Source organism: Anolis sagrei, chromosome 5 (genome assembly GCF_037176765.1).
Source record: "Anolis sagrei isolate rAnoSag1 chromosome 5, rAnoSag1.mat, whole genome shotgun sequence".
NCBI lineage: Eukaryota > Metazoa > Chordata > Lepidosauria > Squamata > Dactyloidae > Anolis > Anolis sagrei.
In genome coordinates, this window is record NC_090025.1 from 192,645,496 (window position 1) to 192,665,723 (window position 20,228).

At 40.8% G+C, this 20,228-nt stretch overlaps 1 protein-coding gene across 3 annotated transcripts in view; it reads right to left on the minus strand.

Annotated features, from left to right (window-relative positions):
• CHCHD3 (coiled-coil-helix-coiled-coil-helix domain containing 3) overlaps nucleotides 1-20,228 on the minus strand; it is a 312,145-nt gene that overhangs the window by 257,766 nt on the left and 34,151 nt on the right. For all 3 annotated transcript variants that reach the window (XM_060776417.2, XM_060776415.2, XM_060776416.2), the window contains exon 3: nucleotides 3,225-3,306. In XM_060776417.2, coding sequence (XP_060632400.2) covers nucleotides 3,225-3,306 — 82 coding nt within the window. The remainder of the gene's footprint in view (nucleotides 1-3,224; nucleotides 3,307-20,228) is intronic.

Genomic DNA, 20,228 nt, shown 5'->3' on the forward strand with positions numbered 1-20,228 from the left:
ACTGACTTCTATTTTGGCAAAGAAAGGAACCCAGGCAGCCAAAATCAGGTACTCAAAGAGAGCAAGGCTAATGAGGCTCTTTAGCAAACCTCGGCTTCCATGGTAAACTGATTTCAGCTTACTGATTTTAAGCAGGCAGAGTAATTTTCAGTCATACTTTTAATGATGGTTGGACACAAAGCTTCTTTAGTATACAGGCAGGAATGTGCAAGGAAAAGGCAACCCCTTATTCATCCTGGTATGTCATAATCTATTTTCAATACACTAATACTGGAAAAGAGCCAGGAACGAAGCCCGCAGAAGTTTACACATTCTCTCATCTCTTTCCTTTCCTCTCTCTCATATACACACAGATAATGTATGAAGATTGGGGATTAATGGCTCCGGCCCAGCTTACTTGTCCGAACATATCTACGTTCCACCTCGTAATTTAAGATCTAATGGGGAAGCCCTGCTCTCAGTCCCACCGGCTTCGCAAACGCATCTGGTGGGGGATGAGGGACAGGGTCTTCTCAGTGGTGGCCCCCCGCTTGTGGAATTTGCTCCCCAGCGAGATCAGATCGGTATCCTCCCTCCTTTCTTTTAGGAAAAAAACTAAAATAGTGGTTTTGGAGCCAGGCCTTTGGCTAGTGGGCACAGCAGCACTTAAGACACTGAACCTGGACCACAGGACTGTTACGACAATTGGAAGCGGCTATGTGATTATGTGATTATAATTAATGTTATTGTATTATGATTTGACATTGTTGTTATTGATACTGTGGCATCAAATTGCTGCCTGTGTTAACCACCCTGAGTCCCCCCTCGGGGATGAGAAGGGCGGGGTAGAAATGGTGCAAATAAATAAATAAATAACACACAGAGGCCTATGTTCTCTAAAGGGCGGATAGTAATTGATATATATCTTGGACAACTTTTTGGTTCTCTGGTTGTCTTCTTCACTACAAAGATGCCATCAAGAAAACCTTTCCTCTGCCTATGATTTTGTGATAGCATCATTGTAATGCGGCCATGGAAAGCAATCGCTTGAGAAGTTCCACCAGGATTTTAACAACTTCCAGTGTACCATCAACCTGACCCTGCAAGAATCTTGTATTTTTTGAATACGTTTAGTCAAATAATGTGTTAAAATGGAACTCTATTGATTCAGGGCAGCAAAAAACCCGCACTATAAAGCAGCACGTGATGATGCAGAATTGTTGATTCTAAGCAAATCAGACCTGACTGGAGATGGAGAATAAAGTACAAAGAAAGTAACAATACAAGCAGTGAGCATTTTCTAAAAGTAACTGGGCATAAGTAAAATCTAATCAGTCAGGCAATCAATAAGGATCATGTATCTGAATTTTTAAAAGTAGCTTCTAGGAGTTCATTTGATTAGTGAATAAATGAAATCGTTTCTAAGTAGGGAACTAGGCGATTCTCTGATCTCTGCCTTCCAGCTCTACTAGAATTTCTGAAACCAAGAATAAATTTGGCCTTCAAATGCAGAAACACTTGCAAATGTCTGAATAAAAGATGTTTTCATCAACATACTCTATAGCACATCCTTTCAAAAACCCATAGTGGTTCTTCCCCACTCACAAACATGACCCCATCCCTTTACATTTCCATTGCCAAGTGTACGTCTCCACCATTCTGAGTTCTCTGGGCAGTATTAGCAGACTACAATGTTCCACCAGATTACTCATTTGATGTTGGAGGGCCAGCTATGCAGCGTCATCCAGATGCTACAAGGATACATGCCACAGCCAAACAGGTAGTAGAGAGGTAGATCTGCTCCATCATCTGTTGCATCCCAGACCAAGAAACGAGACCATAAGATTAAATCCACCACACCGGACTGTAGGAAAAACAATCCTTTTTTATTGATGAAAAATTGGTTACAAAAGAAAGTTAAATGCAAAGACAAAAAGCCACCATAGAAACACAGTAGTCAGGAAAATCTCTGAACTTGAGCAAAAGTCCAAAAAAACACAAGACAAGAACCAGGAAGCTGTTAGCCTCTCGCTATCCATGTACTTGAAAAACTAGAAGCCTCTGGGATTACCAGCCATGGAACACAGGAATTCTGCCAAGGCACAGCCACAGTCCCAAACGTTGCTTGATCTAAGGAGGCACCCGGCAGGCGGCCCCTTATACCAAAGAAACTATTCTTGAAACGCCCCTTGACTTTGAAGCCTGAACCTGTCTCTCCTTTAATCTATTTGACCTTCGTAGGAGCTGTGAATCACTCCTGTCTCTCGTTATCTGTTCCCTTCAGTCCTCATTAAAAAACCCAGGTGGAAAGCTATCATGGCTGGATTCCAAAACATTTTCATCAGTTTCGTTTTCCCCGCCGCTGAACTCAGCATCAACACCAGTTTCCACATTGTCAGGGAAAACTACATGTTCAGTGGCTTGCTCAGTTGGAAATACTATCAGAGAATCAGGTTCACACAGATCAGGCTGAACCCCAACACCATCATCCATTCTACAGAGAAGGCCGAAGGAATAGTCTTCAACCTGATGGATCTGCTGAAGAGTCAAGAGAATGACAGATGCAGAAGAAGACGTTTTTAATCCTGATGGATTTGCTGGAAATCCAAGAGGATGATACGTAGATGTTTCTTCTTTCTCAGCTGACCGATTAGAAGCTGGACAGTGGCAGACCATAACCTCTGCCATCCAACCACTGATTGGCCATGAGAACATCCCTTAGCAACATAGTATCATCAAGGAGGTGGTACACTGCTCAAGATGAAAATACATGCCTAAGAAAATATTAATGCTGCTGTAACCCATGCATGAGAAGTAGATAAAAATATAATAGAAAGACTAACATATTTCAGATGTATTTAGAATTTTTCTCATCATCAGTCTGTTTAGAGACAGAAGCCTCATTTTTTTTTCTTGAGCTGTTCTACCATGAGGCTAACAGTTCACTAAGGCTCCAGATGGGAAAAAACACAGGCAGGCACACAAAAAAGACTGAACAGTTTTTAAAAAGTGAGCATACTGGCACAGCAATGCACTACAAGTATAGAAGGTCAAATAGATGAGAACAGAAGGGTGAGGGGGAAAATGCCTATGTGCTAAAAACTTTTTCCTGCTTAACACAATTCACACAAAACAAAAATAAATCCCATCAAACCTCTAATCCCTTCATTGATTCCAACACAGTAAGAAGTGTACATTTGGGGAGAAGGGGGGATAGAGAAGATGTATTTGTTGCCAAAACAAACCTTTTATGAGCTTCAGCATCTCTCCTGGCTTGTTCTAATGCCAACTCTTCGGCTATTCTTTTCTTCAGATCTTCTTCATTCACTGGAATTCAGAAGTAGGAATGAGTTAGTGTCATGGATACAACACAGACCATCATCACTGTAAACAACACTAGTACTACTACTTACTGATAACAATCGTTATATTTATATCCCTTCTTTCCTCAAGGACCATACTGTGGCATGTATGAACTTCTCCTCTATTTATGACCTTTCAAGTAGTTTAGATAAAGTGACCGGAAATGGCATCCAACTACCTATAATGTTGCTGAAATAACATGAACTTAATAATCGACTACAAGGAAAGAAGGAATTTTTCACCACTGCAATTTCACTTTGGACTACTATAAGCTGAATATAATAAAACTGCTGTTTGGGTTACTTAGCAAGCTACTGATGAAAGCAGAAACCAAAGACTACTGGAAAGTTTCATGGGCCATCAAGTCCAAACCCCTGCTCAATGCAGGATACCTAGCAGGTAGCTACCCATCTTTTTCTGAAAAGTCCACAGGGGAGTCCACCACTTCTCTAAGCAATTTTCCGACTACTAAACGCTCTTACTGTCATGATGATCCTTCTAATGATCTTCACTGGCTAAATTATCTAGGCAAGGATATATTATGAGCTGTGAGACGAGTCACAAAGACTTTCAGAGAAGCTCAATGAAGTTAACAGATGGGCAATGTTTAAGTCCAAATATGAAACCGAGTACGAAGATGAGCCCCAAAGCTCTGTCTCTTTCCAGAAAGGTTATGATCAGGAAATGTCACAGGACAGGAAAGGCTGATGAATCTTTTCCTTTCTTTCATTATTTGATGGACAACCTTGTCCCCCTGGCATGTTTTCTCCCCAAAGGAAAAATGAGATTTTTACCTAAAGCAGTGGTTGCCAACCTTTGGGCCTCCAGGTGTTTTGGACTTCAGCTCCCACAGTTCCTAACAGCTGGCTGGGATTTCTGGGAGTTGAAGTCCAAAACAACTGGAGGCCCAAAGGTTGGGAACCACTAACCTAAAGGAATTTTAGAGGTCTCAATGAACACCTTGCAATTATTGGATCTCAAGCTCGGAAAGTGTTTAGGAGGTTCTTTTCCAATCACAACCTCTCACAAAACACCTAACTATCTTGTGAACACCAAAGTTGAGAATTTGTGGTCAACAGAGTTAGGAGCTCCTTTCGATGCTTCTTGTTATTGAACTTGGCAGAGGGGGGGGGGGGGGACTAGAGAAATTGCACAGCTTGGCTGGTCTGACCCCAACGAGTAAGGCCAGAGGCCATCTATAAACTAGCAATGTAGAGTCTGACATTTCAGCTATGGAAATATGGCCTGTTATGAAAACCAAAGTCCCAGAGAACAAATAAATGGGCACAATCCAGTCTCACTTGAATCAGGATGCAGTGATTTTTTAAAAAAACTCTCAGTTTATGTATTAGCATCAGATTGTCCTGTTTAACGTCCAACATATGAGGTTAATTGCAACTTATCAATAAGGATGGAGAAACATTTCTTTTTGGGGTTCTTACTGATGAAAACCCCTATTTGATGGAAACTTTATCAAAATTTCATTGTTCTTGGGGACTGCATAAATATTCAAATCCCTCTTGAAACTTAAGAGTAAAATCCACCAGGAATATCTTCAGCACAAACCAAACTGAAATGAATAGAAACTCTACATTACAACCATTTTACTGAAATTTGCACAGCAAATATTCCCAATTGTGTGCATTCTTTATTTGATCTCCTTTCTCCTTCCTCTCACTTTGGACCCCCCACAAGCAGCTCTCATTCACAACTGCACTACAAACACAGCAAAACATTTTATGCTGCAATTGATCATTTGATTAATCTCAACACTGGAGAGATATTTTAGGTATTTCAAGTCACAGGTTTGGCACCTGACAAGAAGCACACAATGCATAACAATTAAGGTGTCCACCAACCTATGTATCAGGATTTTTTATTGTTCTTGTGTGTAAGAATGGATAAAAAGAGGCTAATGGACCGTAGAACCAACATCTGAAGAACAATAAATACGATTTGGGGATCAGCCAATACAGACATGACACATTTGACCTTAACAATCAATTAGGTTATGCATTGATCAGCTGGATCCTAATAAGAGTATAAAAGCAGAGCTGTAGATCATTAAATAGAAATTCTATTAGTCCGTGTAAGCAGGATGGCTCCCAAATGAGAAATTGAAGCAAGCTGAGTAAAGACTAATCTTGGAAGAAGGACAGGTATGAGAAATAACTCCTGCAATTTTATTTATCTGCCCAAGTGCTTTCAAGAAAACAAATAATTTGACTCAAATTGATGAGTTAAAACTTCTGGGCAGACCATTTCTATTTAGCTGATGTGAATAAAGTGTGTAAATAAACCACTGGAGAATATAACAGAGTGCAATTACTCCAAGTCTGGTCGAGTTAAGGTCACCTAGAGAACATACCTTATTGGCAGAGAACCTGGTTTTTTTCTCAGGGCACAATCTGAGGTTATATGAGGCATTCATGAGTCGCTTTTGAGACATGATTATGGGAAAGCTATGACAAGAAATAACAATGCTGCTCCCATTTTATACACAATCCATGATACTACTGGCATCAAAAGAATGACCAGGAAAAGTAAGACACCCACCCTAGTTTATTTATGTAGTTTTCTAGTCTATGGACTCCAAAATGGGGAGTCATATGAAGTATCCAAAGGCAATACTGCATCTTATGGTAATTTAGTACCAATGTTGTTCCAGGTAAGATTCTTACCTGGAACAAAATTGCTACTAAATTCATCATCACTATGTCAACTGTTCTCCATATGATTTATTTGGCCCTGTATCATGTTGGGCCATGGCAACAGTGACGGGGTGGGAAACACATCCAATAGTGCCACCAAGAACACAAGCTTATGTTATACTGCACATATGGCAAGATAGTAAGGCAGGTGACTCCATGTGGATGTGCCATTTTGATAAAAAGGTCCATGATCTATATAACGTGTAGCTTCCGCAAGAAAAAAATGTCTCAAGCTAAGATGCGACTCACCTATTGAAGACATCAACCTTTAAAGCAATAGTTACCGAACTCAAGTGATTTCGGACTTTAGCTTTCAGAAACCTCCCCTAAAATGGACAACAGACATGAATTCTAAGGTAAGTCCAAAACACCTAAAAGGGCATAGTTCAAACATCACTGCTCTAAAGCTTCTAAAATGGAAAAATACAATTCCATAAAGTAAGCTACAGTTCTAGGATTAAACACGAATCAAGGAACATGAAAGGCACTGCAGACTACTTCAACCAGAGAAGTCAGCCATAACAGAGAACCTGATGAACCAACCTGGACACGGCATATTATTTGAGAACACAGAAATGCTGGACCACTCTCACAACCACCATGTCAGACTACACAGAGAAGCCATTGAAATCCACAAGCATGTGGACAATTTCAACAGAAAGGAGGAAACCATGAAAATGAACAAAATCTGGCTACCAATATTAAAAAACTCTAAAATTACAACAGCAAAACAACAGAGTGTAAACAATCAGGCACATCTCAACAAAAGATTCCCGCAGGCACTGCCAAGCCATCAAATACTAATTCACACCTAGCTCCAGCAGACAAGAGTTCTTTGTCCTACCCTGGTCATTCCACAGATATATAAGCCCTTTTTCCTACTTCCAACAGACCTCACTACCTCTGAGGATGCTTGCCATAGATGCAGGCGAAACGTCAAGAGAAAAATGCCTCTAGAACATGGCCATATAGCCTGGAAAAACCTACAACAACCCAGTTCTAGGACTGTCTTTCCCTGCATGTTCTTTTCTGTTATATTACCTCACATAAACCGAGTTCAACTTGGAGGATTCAAGGTAGTCAGTGCCTCCTATGCACATACAACCCTGCAAAGCCATTATGACACCAAGGTTTATGAGTCTAATGAGAGAATCAACTTTGGTTTCCTAGCTTGGAAATGATACACAAATCATGGACAGAATGCATAGAGTTTGCTCAACCATTCCTACTTGCAGAAGCAGCTCAGCTGGAGCAATTGAGCAGTATATAGTTGGCTTAGCGTAGTGTACAAGCACAGTCATTGTAACATATTTACAGAAGAAGTAAATAAAACTAGACTGAAAAAGAGAATGAATAAGGAAAAAATATACCGGCAAGAAGGACAAAAGTAAGTTGGAAATTACTTGAAAATACATGGTAACAACAAATGGCAAATCATGCCATCAGAGGTCTTAAAGAGGGGACAATCTGTCATTACAATTCAAGTAAACTTGGGTGGTTTTGGCCAAAATCAAAACATTAAAAAATAAGTGAATGGATGCCATATGGATTCTACATTCTACTTAAACCAAGACTGGAGAGGAGTGGGATACTGGAAAATGCACACATTTTCCTTTGATGGCTGTGTTATTTTTCCACCTCTGGCTTATCACCACATATACAACTCACAGAAAATGATAGCCCAACAGTACATCTCTGGTGAGTATACCTCCACAATACAAGTGGAAGCACATTAATCACAATGTTGTATCTTTCAACTGTACCTCCCAGGCATTTGTATCTGAGAGGTAAGCATGTGTGTATGCGCCTTCAAATCATCTGGTGACCTCATGGATTTCATATTCTTAGGCAAGGAATCCTCAGAGTTGGTTCTGCCAGTTCCTTCCTCTGAAATATGTTCTGCAGCGCCCGGTATTCCTTGGTGGGCACCCATCCAAGTACCAACCAGGAGTAGCTTTCAAGATCAGGCATTATCTGGTGCATTTAGGATATTTATGCCTCCCATATGAAACAGATATGAAATAGACATAAAATATTTCTCTTCTTCATAACTTTAGCAATGTATGCTACACCCTTCAACAAAAATCCCAGAACATATGCAATACACCCACACTCTAAAAAAAAAACTACAAGATTTTACAACAAACAAAATAATTTAATATTTTAATCCATATTTTCGTGCAGAATGTGAGTTTGGGCGGGGGGGGGGGGCTGTAACAGCTAAGCTAGAGTCCTGTAGTTATTTCAAAATCATCAAAATTGATTTATTTAAATCGAAAATGTTTGATTTTTGTTGGGTATTTTTCTGTCCATTATGCACATGCTTCTATAACTAGACGGCAATGTACAAAATGTTCTGCAATTTAAGGAAAGAACAGGAACAAAACGATCTCATCATTATGGGGCAGGGTTTTTCAGGAGAGCCATACAGCAGCCTACAAAACACCAAAGAAATAATCATTAAAATAATCCCCAGACATTGCGACATTTAAAAACCTGCCTTTGTTACCGTAACAACTGGAAATAAAACCCTTATTTTAAGAGCCGAACAGCCTTCTCTTGTTCTAAGAAAAAGGAATCCCTTAGAGGCTAACAGAAAACCTAACAGTTTGTATACCAAGGTAAAAATTTTCAAGAATAAAAATCTGAGAGTCCATGGGGAAGGCACGCCTGAGTCACTTTAGAGAGTGACCTTGTTACACGCTTCCTGGATTTATGTATTTCTGAGCAACAGGTCAGCTCACTGGAGGAGGCCTGTCAATGCTGCTGTGCACCTAACACAAATTCTTTTCAAAGCAAAAAAGCCTATGCACAAAATCATGCCGGAAACATCTCCCTTCAAAGGCAGAAAGAAACAGGGCTGAGGATAACATACTGCAGAGGATGGGGAGGGGAGCTGCGCACAATCTCTCTGGTAGCTTTCCAAAATCTAAATTCAATTGTCTGGGATGGACACAAACTTGAACTGTATATCCCCTCATCCCTCACTTGTGCTCACCCATTTGGATCCAGTGCCATGGGGATATTATTAAGAAAAATCATTGCAAGGGGCTTTTTTTATCGTGTCAGAAGTGACTTGAGAAGCTGCAAGTTCCTAATGGTGTGAGAGAATTGGCTGTCTGCAGAGACATTGCCCAGGGGACAACCGGATGTGTTACATCCTGTGGGAGGCTTCTCTCATGTCTCCACATGGGAAGATGGAAATGACAGACACAACCTCACCCCATCTCATGGATTTGAACCACCGACCTTCACGTCAGCAGTTCAGCCGACACAAGGGTTGAACCCATCGCTCCACCATGGCTCCATTGTAAGGGGCTAACTGGTTTGTTGCTTTTGTCTGTCTTCATGACTTGATAAGGCAAACTGATCCAAGGAGTTTTCTTCGCAAGTGTTGGGGTTCAGCCTGAGTTTGAACTTGAACCTGATTCTCTGTTTGTTCCTCCTGATGCTAATGAAAGTATATTTACTGATGCTAGTGGAAATGTACCTTTTGATGCCAATGCTCCTGAAATTAGTGAGGAAGAATCTGCTGTAGGTTTGGAAAATGCCAATGTTCCTGAAATTAGTGAGGAAGGAACTTCTGTAGATTTGGAAAATGAAAGTACCAGTGTTAATGAGAATGTTGCAGAGGGAGACCTTGAACTTTCCCTCCCTTCTGCACCTGTTAACTGTAATGACAACAGAAGGGGCCAAATTTGGGAAGACAGAAATAAAACACTCAGTTTGCGTCGATCCTCCCGAATTCAAGAATTAAAAACATTGGCTTCAAAACAGAAGGGCGGTTCACGGAACCGATTCTTGAGTTTTAATTGCAATACGCCAGGCTGATTCCCTCAGTTCAGGCATCGTTTCAGAATTGATGAAGACCTTGGCAGTTCTCCCGGTTCCATGGCCATAGTATGGAAAGATTTCTAGGATATCAAGTACGGTTAGTGGATTGCTAACAGATTCAAGTATTTCTCAGAGAGGCTTTTGGTTTTGCTTTGTTCATTTAAATTCATGTTTGCTGATTTTGCTGTGGCTTTTGACTTGTATTTTTCCTTTATTTTGTAACCATTTTTCTTCAATAAAAAAGGATTGTTTTTCACAGCCAAGTGTGGTGGATAGTTATCTTAGGCCTCGTTCTCTGCTCTGGATTGCAACAGCAAGATTGGTTCCAACGGGGTTGGTCCTAAGAACTGTGTATATTGTTGTTATGTGAACTCCAACTTACATCAACCTTACTGTAGAGTTTTCTTGGGAAGATTTCCTCAATAGTCTTACTTTTCCCTTTCTATGAGCCCAAGAAAGGGTGACTTGTCCATAGTCAACCAGTGAGTTTCCATGGCTAAGCAGGGATTTGAAAGGTGGTCTTCAGAGTCATAGTACAATGCTCAAACAACAACATCACACCAGTTCTCAGACAAGATGCTGTTTACACAACTGTGTGAAAAATAGTTGCATGGAAAACTATAAATTGGATGAAAATTAAGAATGGTTCTGACAGCAAATCAAGGCTGAACTCTCCCTAGAAGCCAAAATGGTTTAATTGAAGCTACTACACTTTGGCCATACCATATAACATCAAGAGTCCCTGGGAAACACTTGGCAATGCTTAATACAGTAGAAAGCAGTAGGAAAAGAGAAAGACCACATTACAGATGGATAGATTCAATCAAGGAAGCCACAGTCCTATGGTTGCAAGACCTGACAGGAATATTAATCACAGGTGCTCTTGGATATCGTTCATTCATAGGGTGACCCCAAACTGAAGTCCATTTAATGGCAGATTAAAAACAACAACAAAGAAGTTTAAAACTGTAACCCAGGAAAAAACCCAGATTGTGCAAGAAAATTAGGTTTTAATCCTCAGTTCCCCACTGTGGTGGAAATTCATAAATGTTATCTGAACAGTGGAATTGTCATATTTGCTCCAAATACCATTTTCCTCCCACACAATTGATGCAATCCTTCTCCGATCCAGAAGAATGAAGATGACTGCAACAAGGGGCCAAGAATTAAAGTCCCCACACGAAGTCCCCAAACAGAGAAGGACTCACTGCATGAGAAGTTTTAAATCCATTTGGTCCCCAAATTGTTGGTCAACATGCTTGGTTTTTGAACAACAAAGCTGTTTAGAGATTCAGTAGGGAAAGTTTCTCCTCACCGATCTTTCCTACAACAAATGAACAGAATCTGTCTCCCATTATTGCCTACACACACCTTCTTGGTTCCTAACTACATTCAGAAACATATCAGATGGTGAATGGACCAGAGTGGTAAGGCAACTTTAACCCATACTTCCCACCTCCCACAAAGAAACAGGAATTAAGAGATCTATCACCATTCAAATCTATCAACCCCCAAAAGCCACCAACCAGTATGCTCAAGGTGTAAGGAATTATGGAAGGTATGAAAAGTCCTCCTTGCTCCTTCTTCAAACAGCTGTCATTGCTAATATTAGTGACACTTCTGGCTTTCAAGGCATTATTAGCAAGGTGCAATCCCTTCCCAGAACAATGTTGGGTAAAATGCAGTCCCCCAGGAGCCACTGAACTACAAATCCCAACATTCCTCATCACTGGCAAAATTGGTTAGGACTGACTGAGGTAGCAGCCCAACAATATCTAAGCAATTAGCCGCATTAACCATTGACTCAGCATTCTTTGGAGAATGTACACACCACCTGGATTCGACTTCCACCAGCTGCATATCTGACTAAACAGTTCTCTAAGTCCCTATACACAGGAAGCTAGCATTTCCAAGAAAGGAGGGAACTAGTCTAAAATTTCACTCCTTGAGATTAATGTTTTTTAGGTGCATGCAATTTTAAAGAAAATTGTATGGGAGACATTCAGTCCCTACAATTTTCAGCCTCAGAACAGAGCTGAGAGATAAGCTGACCACATGATCTGCAGTTTGTGAATCCTGGATAGGAGGTTGGGGGGGGAGAGAGAGAGAGACCCCTGAGGAAACCACACAGCCTTGCAAGTTTAGTCAATACCAATTTCTTTCAAGAACACCCCTCAGTGACTTTCAAAATAGAAAGCTGCAACAAGATGTCGTGGAATTCATTTGAAGAAAATGTATGCGTTTTCGTTGTCATGTGTATATTTTTCTATATTATCCATCCCTTAGCATATCGGTCTCAGAAATCTTTGTGCTTTGCACTTCCACTGGCTTTGCCATGCATGACCTTGGAATGAGCCAGTTTGTTCTTAATATGTCTTTGATGTGAAGGGAGAAATTTCTAGTAGACATCTACCACAGTGCATCCCAAATGATAACAAGTATATATGGCAATTCTCTTATCTAGGTAGTAGAGGTTGTTTAGATAATTAATTAAAAACACCTGTCCAGCAGAGGAATGAAATGTTTTAGGGCAGTGGTTCTCAACCTGTGGATCCCCAGATGTTTTGGCCTTTAACTCCCAGAAATCCTAACAGCTGATAAAATGGCTAGGATTTCTGGGAGTTGTAGGCCAAAACCCCAGGGGACCCACAGGTTGAGAACCACTGTTTTAGGGGATTGGGAGCAGCAAGTAGACTAGGATGGTTTGCTTCTTTAAAAACCTTGAACCATAGAATTATACAGTTGGAAGAAATCCCAAGGGCCATCCAGTCTAACCCTGCCCTGCCATGCAGGAAGACATAATCCAAGAATTCCTGATGACTCCCTAGATGACTACCAAGGCTCAGTTCAAAAACCACTAGAGAAAGGGACACTAGCATACTAATGGATGATGTATTCTGCTAATGAATAGCTCTTACCTTCAGGAAGCTCTTCCTAATGTTTGGACAGAATCTCTTTTCCTGCCATTTGAATCCATTGCTCCACTATGTCCTAGACTCTACAGCAGCAGAAAACAATCTTGCTCCCTCCACAACATGATACTCTTTCGAATATTTAAACCTGGCGATCATGCCCCCTCTTACCTTTCTCTTCTGCAAGTTAAACATACCCAGATTCCCTAAGCTGCTCTTAATAGGACTTGGCTTCTAAACTTTTTACCATTTTGATCATTCCCATCTGGCTAATTCCAGCTTGCCAATATTTTTCTTGATTTGTGGTGCCCAACACTAGACAAATTTCCAAGTGTGTTCTGGAGAATCAGAACTGAGTAGGAATATTACTTCCCTCAATCTAGGCCAAACTAAGGCCCATGGGCCACATGTGGCACTCCAAGGTCATTTACTCAGCCCACACCCTAAACTTTAGACTTAGGATTTGTTGCACTATGGCCCTGAAGCTTCTTTTCATCACAAACTACACACTGCCCAGGTGATGCAATATAAGAGTTTATTAAAAGCAGAGTTTAATAAAAGCTGGCTATATGAAAAGCAAGCAAATATAAAAAAGAGAATCAAAGTTTAAAGGGTTGTTTCCATAGAAGTCAAGAGTCCAAAAATCCATACAAAGAAAGTCTCTAAAGTAATTCCACCAAGATATCCAAAACAAGGTAACATGAATCCAAGGCAGGCAAACTATGCCTCACAAGACCAGGATGTAGGAACAGCTTGGAAACTTGAATGCATGAATTCCATGCCCATTAAACCAAGAGGTCCCCACCTGAACAGAGTGTTGCTCTCACAAAGATTGTAGAAACAAGAACCACTTTTAAAAACCCCAAAATCTCCCATGACTTCATGCCTCACACATCTGTTGCTGTGCTCCTTATCTCTAAGTCTCTGGGAAAAGTGATTTTGTCTTAGTTCCATGCCCTGCTTCCGTAACTCCAATTTCTTTGACCTGGACAAACATTTGTCTCCCCCATTTCGCTTCAATCCACTTCTATTCCCTTCTGGGCCCTCAGCATATCTCCCAATGTCCCCTTCCTCCCCATCTGAACATTCGGAAACTGACCACACTACAACAGAGTTGCCCTATATCTGAAACAACTTGAAGGCACATAACAACAATCCTAATTAACTTGACTATCTCATCAGCCAAAAGCAGGCCCACACTTCCACTGTAATACTGGTAAGTTTATGTCAGTTAAAATTGTTTATCATTTGAAATATTGTATTGTTCTTTTTTGCATTACAAATAAGATGTGCATAAGAATTTTCAAACTATAGTCTGAGGAACCGTGAACCGGCTCTCTGCTTTAAAAGTTTGAGGAGCCCTGACCTAGGCAATATACTCCTATTGATGCAGCCTCAAAGTTCAGTGTAGACCTATGTTTCAAAGGTCAAGAGTTCTTTATCTTTATCTGAAACATGGATTATTAAAATAAAGGACTATATGGATATGGACTCTTTGATGATTATGCTGTATGATCAGAATATAAAGAACAAAATGGACTGGCAACCATTGAGAAGATACATCTCAAAGAAAAGAATATAATACAGATAGACTAAGAGGAGAAAAAGAATCTAAAAAAAATAGAAAAAGAGAAGGTAAGAAGACAGAAAAGGTAAAATATCAAAGAAGGACAAATGCTGCATTAAAAGAAAAATAAAATACAAAGAATAAGAGACTTTTTTTTGTAAATCATAAAGATGATTTCCAAAAAGGAGTTCAGTGTAGACCTAGACAGCCAGCATCTGTCAGTGCTTCACATCAATGGCCTAAGGTAGGAGTCCTCAAACTAAGGCCTGAGGGCTGGATACGGCCCTCCAAGGTCATATACCCAGCCCTCACTCAGGGTCAACCTAAGTCTGAAATGACTTGAAAGCACATAACAACAACAACGGTCTTATCTCATCAGCAAAAAGCAGGCCCACACTTTCCATTGAAATACTAAGTTTATATTTGTTAAAATTGTTCTTCGTTTTAATTATTGCATTGTTTTTAAGTGTTTTTTGCACTGCAAATAAGATGATATGTGCAGTGTTCATAGAAATTTGTTCATTGTTTTCAAATTATAATCCAGCCCACCAAAAGTTTGAAGGACTGTGACCTGGCCCTCTGTTTAAAAAGTTTAAGGACCCCTGGCCTAAGGTCTCTTCACTGTTGCCTTCCACAACAGCAGAAGGGCGACATATGCTTGGTATGACTTGCAGTTTTCATAACTGTATCATCTTTATTAACCTGTTATGATAAAACACTACTAAATACATTTCCCACATGTGCAGCTGTTGCTCCAAATCAGAAGGAACTGCTTGCTTGTTGAAGGTTTTTCGGGCTATATGGCCATGTTCCAGAAGCATTCTCTCCTGACGTTTCGCCTGCATCTATGGCAAGCATCCTCAGAGGTAGTGAGGTGACTACCTCACTACCTCTGAGGATGCTTGCCATAGATGCAGGCAAAATGTCAGGAGAGAATGCTTCTGGAACATGGCCATATAGCCTGAAAAAACCTACAACAACCCAGTTATTCTGGCCATGAAAGCCTTCGACAATACAAGGAACCTCTTGCCTTTGGCAAGACACAAGGTAGGAAAAGACACTGGGCCAACTTCAGCTTCCCCATCACCACGTAACAAGTGGCATGGCATTAGGCTGCAATAGCAAAAAATAAGAGATGCATCCACCCCAGTAATCAGCAATGTTTGTCTCTTCAGCTCCTGGAAATGTTTATATTTCAGCTGACCATTGTAACTAAGCAGAAGTGCTTGAACCTGCCTCTGTCTCCTCCCACATCTTCTCCCCCAATCTCTTTTCTTTTGAGTCGTATCATTTCATTTTAAGCAATGAGGGCACAGAATGTCTTATTAGTGGTCTTTCTGAGCTGCCCTGGGTACATTTTTCAACTAAAAGGCAAGGTAAAAATGCTCCTTGGAAATAAATAAAAAATACAAAAGTTGCCAGGCATTGCAGTCTCCATCATTACATCAGGCTTAGCAGATTTATCCCAGTAAACCCTTCCACTCTGAGTCCAGCCTAGCCTGGAAGGCAATTTTCAACAGAAAAACGAACAAGCCATTGCTACTCTAGCATGAAACCTTTTGCACCGCTTGGGAAGAAGGAAGCTTTTCTGCCTAGACGTCGAGGCTCATTAACTTACCTACCTGGCCATAACTGGGGAAAATAGACATTTATAACTTTGGCATACTGCCACGACATCACCTGCCCCCTTGTTCACAATCTCCTATTAAGAATCATCTGCTCTAGAGCCTTGACTCCACGTGTACTATATTTAAAAGTCAGAACTTCAACTTACACCCCCATCTCTATGGGCAAAGGCATCACATTTTTGCATAACAGAATTTGACAGTGCAATACAGACTCTGGCTGTCATGCACAGCAACTGTGAGCCTCCATTTCTAGCAGGTCTAGTTCCCGGTTCCACGGCTGTAGTTTTCATACACACACATATAGGTTGTTCATCCTGCACCTCCTTGTGCAATCATTACTACAATGCTCTAATAGTAGTGTTTATCTTGTTGTTTCAAGTCATTCCTGATTCATGGTGGCCCTTTCATGGAATTTTCTTGGCAAGATTCATTCACAGGGGCTTTGCCTTTTGTCTTCTACTAAGACAGTGTTTCTCAACCTTCCAAATACTGTGACTCATGTTGTGGCGACTCCGAACCATAAAATTATTTTCGTTGCTACTTCATAACTGTTATTTTACTATTGTTATGAATTGTAATGTAAATATCTGATATTCAGGATATATGTTCACTCACTGGACCAAATTTGGTACAAATACCCGAAACACCCTAATTGGAATACTGGTGGGGTTGGGGGGAGGGGGGCGGTTGATTTTGTTATTTGGGAGTTGTAGTTGCTGGGATTTATTGTAAACCTACAATCAAAGAGCATTCTGAACTCCACCAACAATGGAATTGTACCAAACTTGGCACACAGAACTCCCATGACCAACAGAAAATACTGGAAGAGTTTGGTGATCATTGACCTTGAGTTTTGGAGTTGCAGTTCACCTACATCCAGAGAGCACTGTGGACTCAAACAATGATAGATCTGGACCAAACGGCACAAATGCTCAATATGTCCAAATGTGAACACTGGTGGAGTTTGAGGAAAATAGACCTTGACATTTGGGAGTTGTAGTTGCTGGGATTTATAGTTCACTTACAATCAAAGAGCATTCTGAACCCCACCAATGATAGAATTGGGACAAACTTGTCACACAGAACCCCCATGTCTTGAAGGGACTCACTCCAGCTTCACAAGCTCTCGCTCGCCCATACATGCGCACCACATTGCCAGGCCCCAAGCACGCCTGCTCTCTCCTCCCCACTTGGGAATCCCAGAAACAGCCCTCCCCTTGGCTGAGAGGCTGGCCAATTACAGCAGAGGAGGGCTTTTGGTGGGAGGATTTGCTGTCTGTTTCTGAAAAGGAAGAGAAGGACAGGCAGATATATCTTCAGCCTTCTCTGGCAAAGGGCTTCCTAAGATCATCAGAAATATATGTTTTTCCGATGGTTTTGGAGGACTCCTCTGAAACCCCCTTGCAACCCCCCCCCCCCCCGGGTTCCCGACCTCAAACTGGAGGTCGGGAAACGCTGCACTAGGATTTAGAAGGCATTACCTGCCAAAGGCTATCAAGTGGGTTTCCATGGCTGAGCAGGGATTCAAACTTGGTCTCCAAAGTCATAGTCCGACACTCATATCATGACACCATGATGGTTCTGTTTATGGCTTCCCCTATACCAGTGTTTCTCAACCTAGGGGTCAGGGCCCCTGGGGGGTCACCAGGGGATGTCAGAGGGGTCATAGAGTCATAGAATCATAGAATCAAAGTGTTGGAAGAGACCTCATGGGCCATCCAGTCCAACCCCCTGCCAAGAAGCAGGAATATTGCATTCAAATCACCCCTGACAGATGGCCATCCAGCCTCTGTTTAAAAGCTTCCAAAGAAGGAGCCTCCACCACACTCCGGGGCAGAGAGTTCCACTGCTGAACGGCTCTCACAGTCAGGAAGTTCTTCCTCATGTTCAGATGGTCACCAAAGACCATCAGAAAACACAGTATTTTCTGTTGGTCATAAGGGTTTTCTGTGGGAAATTTGGCCCAATCCTATCATTGCTGGGGTTCAGAATGCTCTTTGATTGTTGGTGAACTATAAATCCTAGCAGCTACAATTCCCAAATGTCAAGGCCCAATTTCCCCAAACTCCACCAGTGTTCACATTTGGGCATATTTAGTATTCATGCCAAGTTTGGTTCAGATCCATCATTGTTTGAGTCCACAATGCTCTCTGGATGGATGTAGGTGAACTACAACTCCAAAACTTAAGGTCAAAGTCCATCAAAACCTTCCAGTATTTTCTGTTGGTCATGGGAGTTCTGCGCGCCAAGTTTGGTTCAATTCCATTATTCGTGGAGTTCAGAATGCTCTTTTATTGGAGATTAAACTATAAATCCCAGCAACTACAACTTCCAAATGACAAAATCACCCCCACCCCCCAACCACACCAGTATTCAAATTTGGACGTATCAGGTATTTGTACCAAATTTGGTCCAGTGAATAAAAATAAAAATACAATTTACATTAAGATTCATAGCAGTAGCAAAATTAATTATGAAGTAGTGATGAAAATAATTTTATGGTTGGGGGTCACCACAAAATGAGGAACTGTATTAAGGGGTTACGGCATTAGGAAGATTGGGAACCACTGCCCTATACATATATACAATCTCTATCTATCTATCTATCTATCTATCTATCTATCTACATACACACAAACCCCCACACATGTAACTTTCTTTTTGGAAACTAAGGTGGGAATCATTCCCTTACTACCAACTGCTATTACTTTCTTTCCCTTAAATCCATTATAGGGCAAGCGTGTAAATGTGAAGCGGGAAGTGCTCTGGTATAGCTTTTAGCTCAGAAAAACAGCCAAGAGTGTTGGAATTTGAAAAATTCCATATTAAATAAGAATACACTAAACAACTACACAAAAAATGTATAGCACTTGCTTTCAGAAAGATAAACAGCAACGATTACTTTTTTCCCATTCTGACCAAGGCAATTGGGGGGAAATCCTTATGAAGCTATTCAATCTGACAATAGGAAGAATTTATTGGGAGCCACTTTATTTCATATCAAGATTGCTAAAATCATTCCTAAGAATGCGGTGAAAGAGGAAATGGGGATGGGAGTCCTTAGTATTTTATTTTCAACTGTTCACCAGATGCAATTCTGTTGTTAAAAGGATAGCATGAGAAGCTGATTCCTAAAGAAGAGCACTGCATTGCTTTTGAACAGGCAACAATTAAAGAGACTCAGAGCCTAGTCTAAACATACTTATTCTGAACCAAACCCCAATGAGGGAATGTAGTATGGCAAAAAGGGCTCTTTAGGTGATATGCAATACACAGACTGATTTCAGATTTCAGTGCACCAAAGGTACATAACTTGTTAATGTGGAAGCCAGGAAAATACATAATTCTAATTGCTATGAAGAATATTAGAGACAAATATGAGATAATGAGAAGACAGGGAAGCTTGGAGAAAATAATGATGATCAGGGGAAATGGAAGGAAAAAGGAAGAGGGGTCGACCAAGGGCAAGATGGATCGATGTTATCCTTGAAGTGACTGGCTTGACCTTGAAGGACCTGGTGGTTGGTTGAATGAATAAACAACAACAACAACAACAACAACGCCTTTTCTAAATCCACAGACACTGTGCTGTAAGTTCCTATATCTATCATCCAGGAAAAGCATAATTCCCCTTTAACAACTTATCCAGGGTTGATGGGATGTTTTTTAAAAAATGCATTCATATAAGTAAATGAAAATAATACAATTGCCATGATGCTAAAAAAAAAGCCACTAGCATTTAAGAGTGATTTTACTATTTATTGTGTCATCCGCAACCAGAACATTGTATTACATTTCTAACAGAACAAAATAAACAAACAGATTTAAAAAAACACAAATTTTGCAAACTTGGTAGCTGATTAAATGTCCTTTGACCGGTATCTGGCCACTTGGAGTGCCTCTGGTGTTGCCGCAAGAAGGTCCTCCCTTGTGTGTGTGGCAGGGCTCAGGTTTCATTGCAGCAGGTGGTCAGTGGTTTGCTCCTCTCCACACTCGCATGTCGTGTAGTTATTTTACTACTGAAGAAGATAGGCCTACATGCCTCAAAAGAACAAGGGTTGGAATATGTAGTTCTGTGACAGAACTAAAGAGTCTTTTTAAATGGGGAAACCTGTGGGTTAAACTGCTGAACTGCTGAACTTGCTGACCGAAAAGTCAGAGGTTCAAATCCGAGGAGAAGAGTGAGCTCCCACTGTTAGCCCCAGCTTCTGCAAGCCTAGCAGTTCGAAAACAT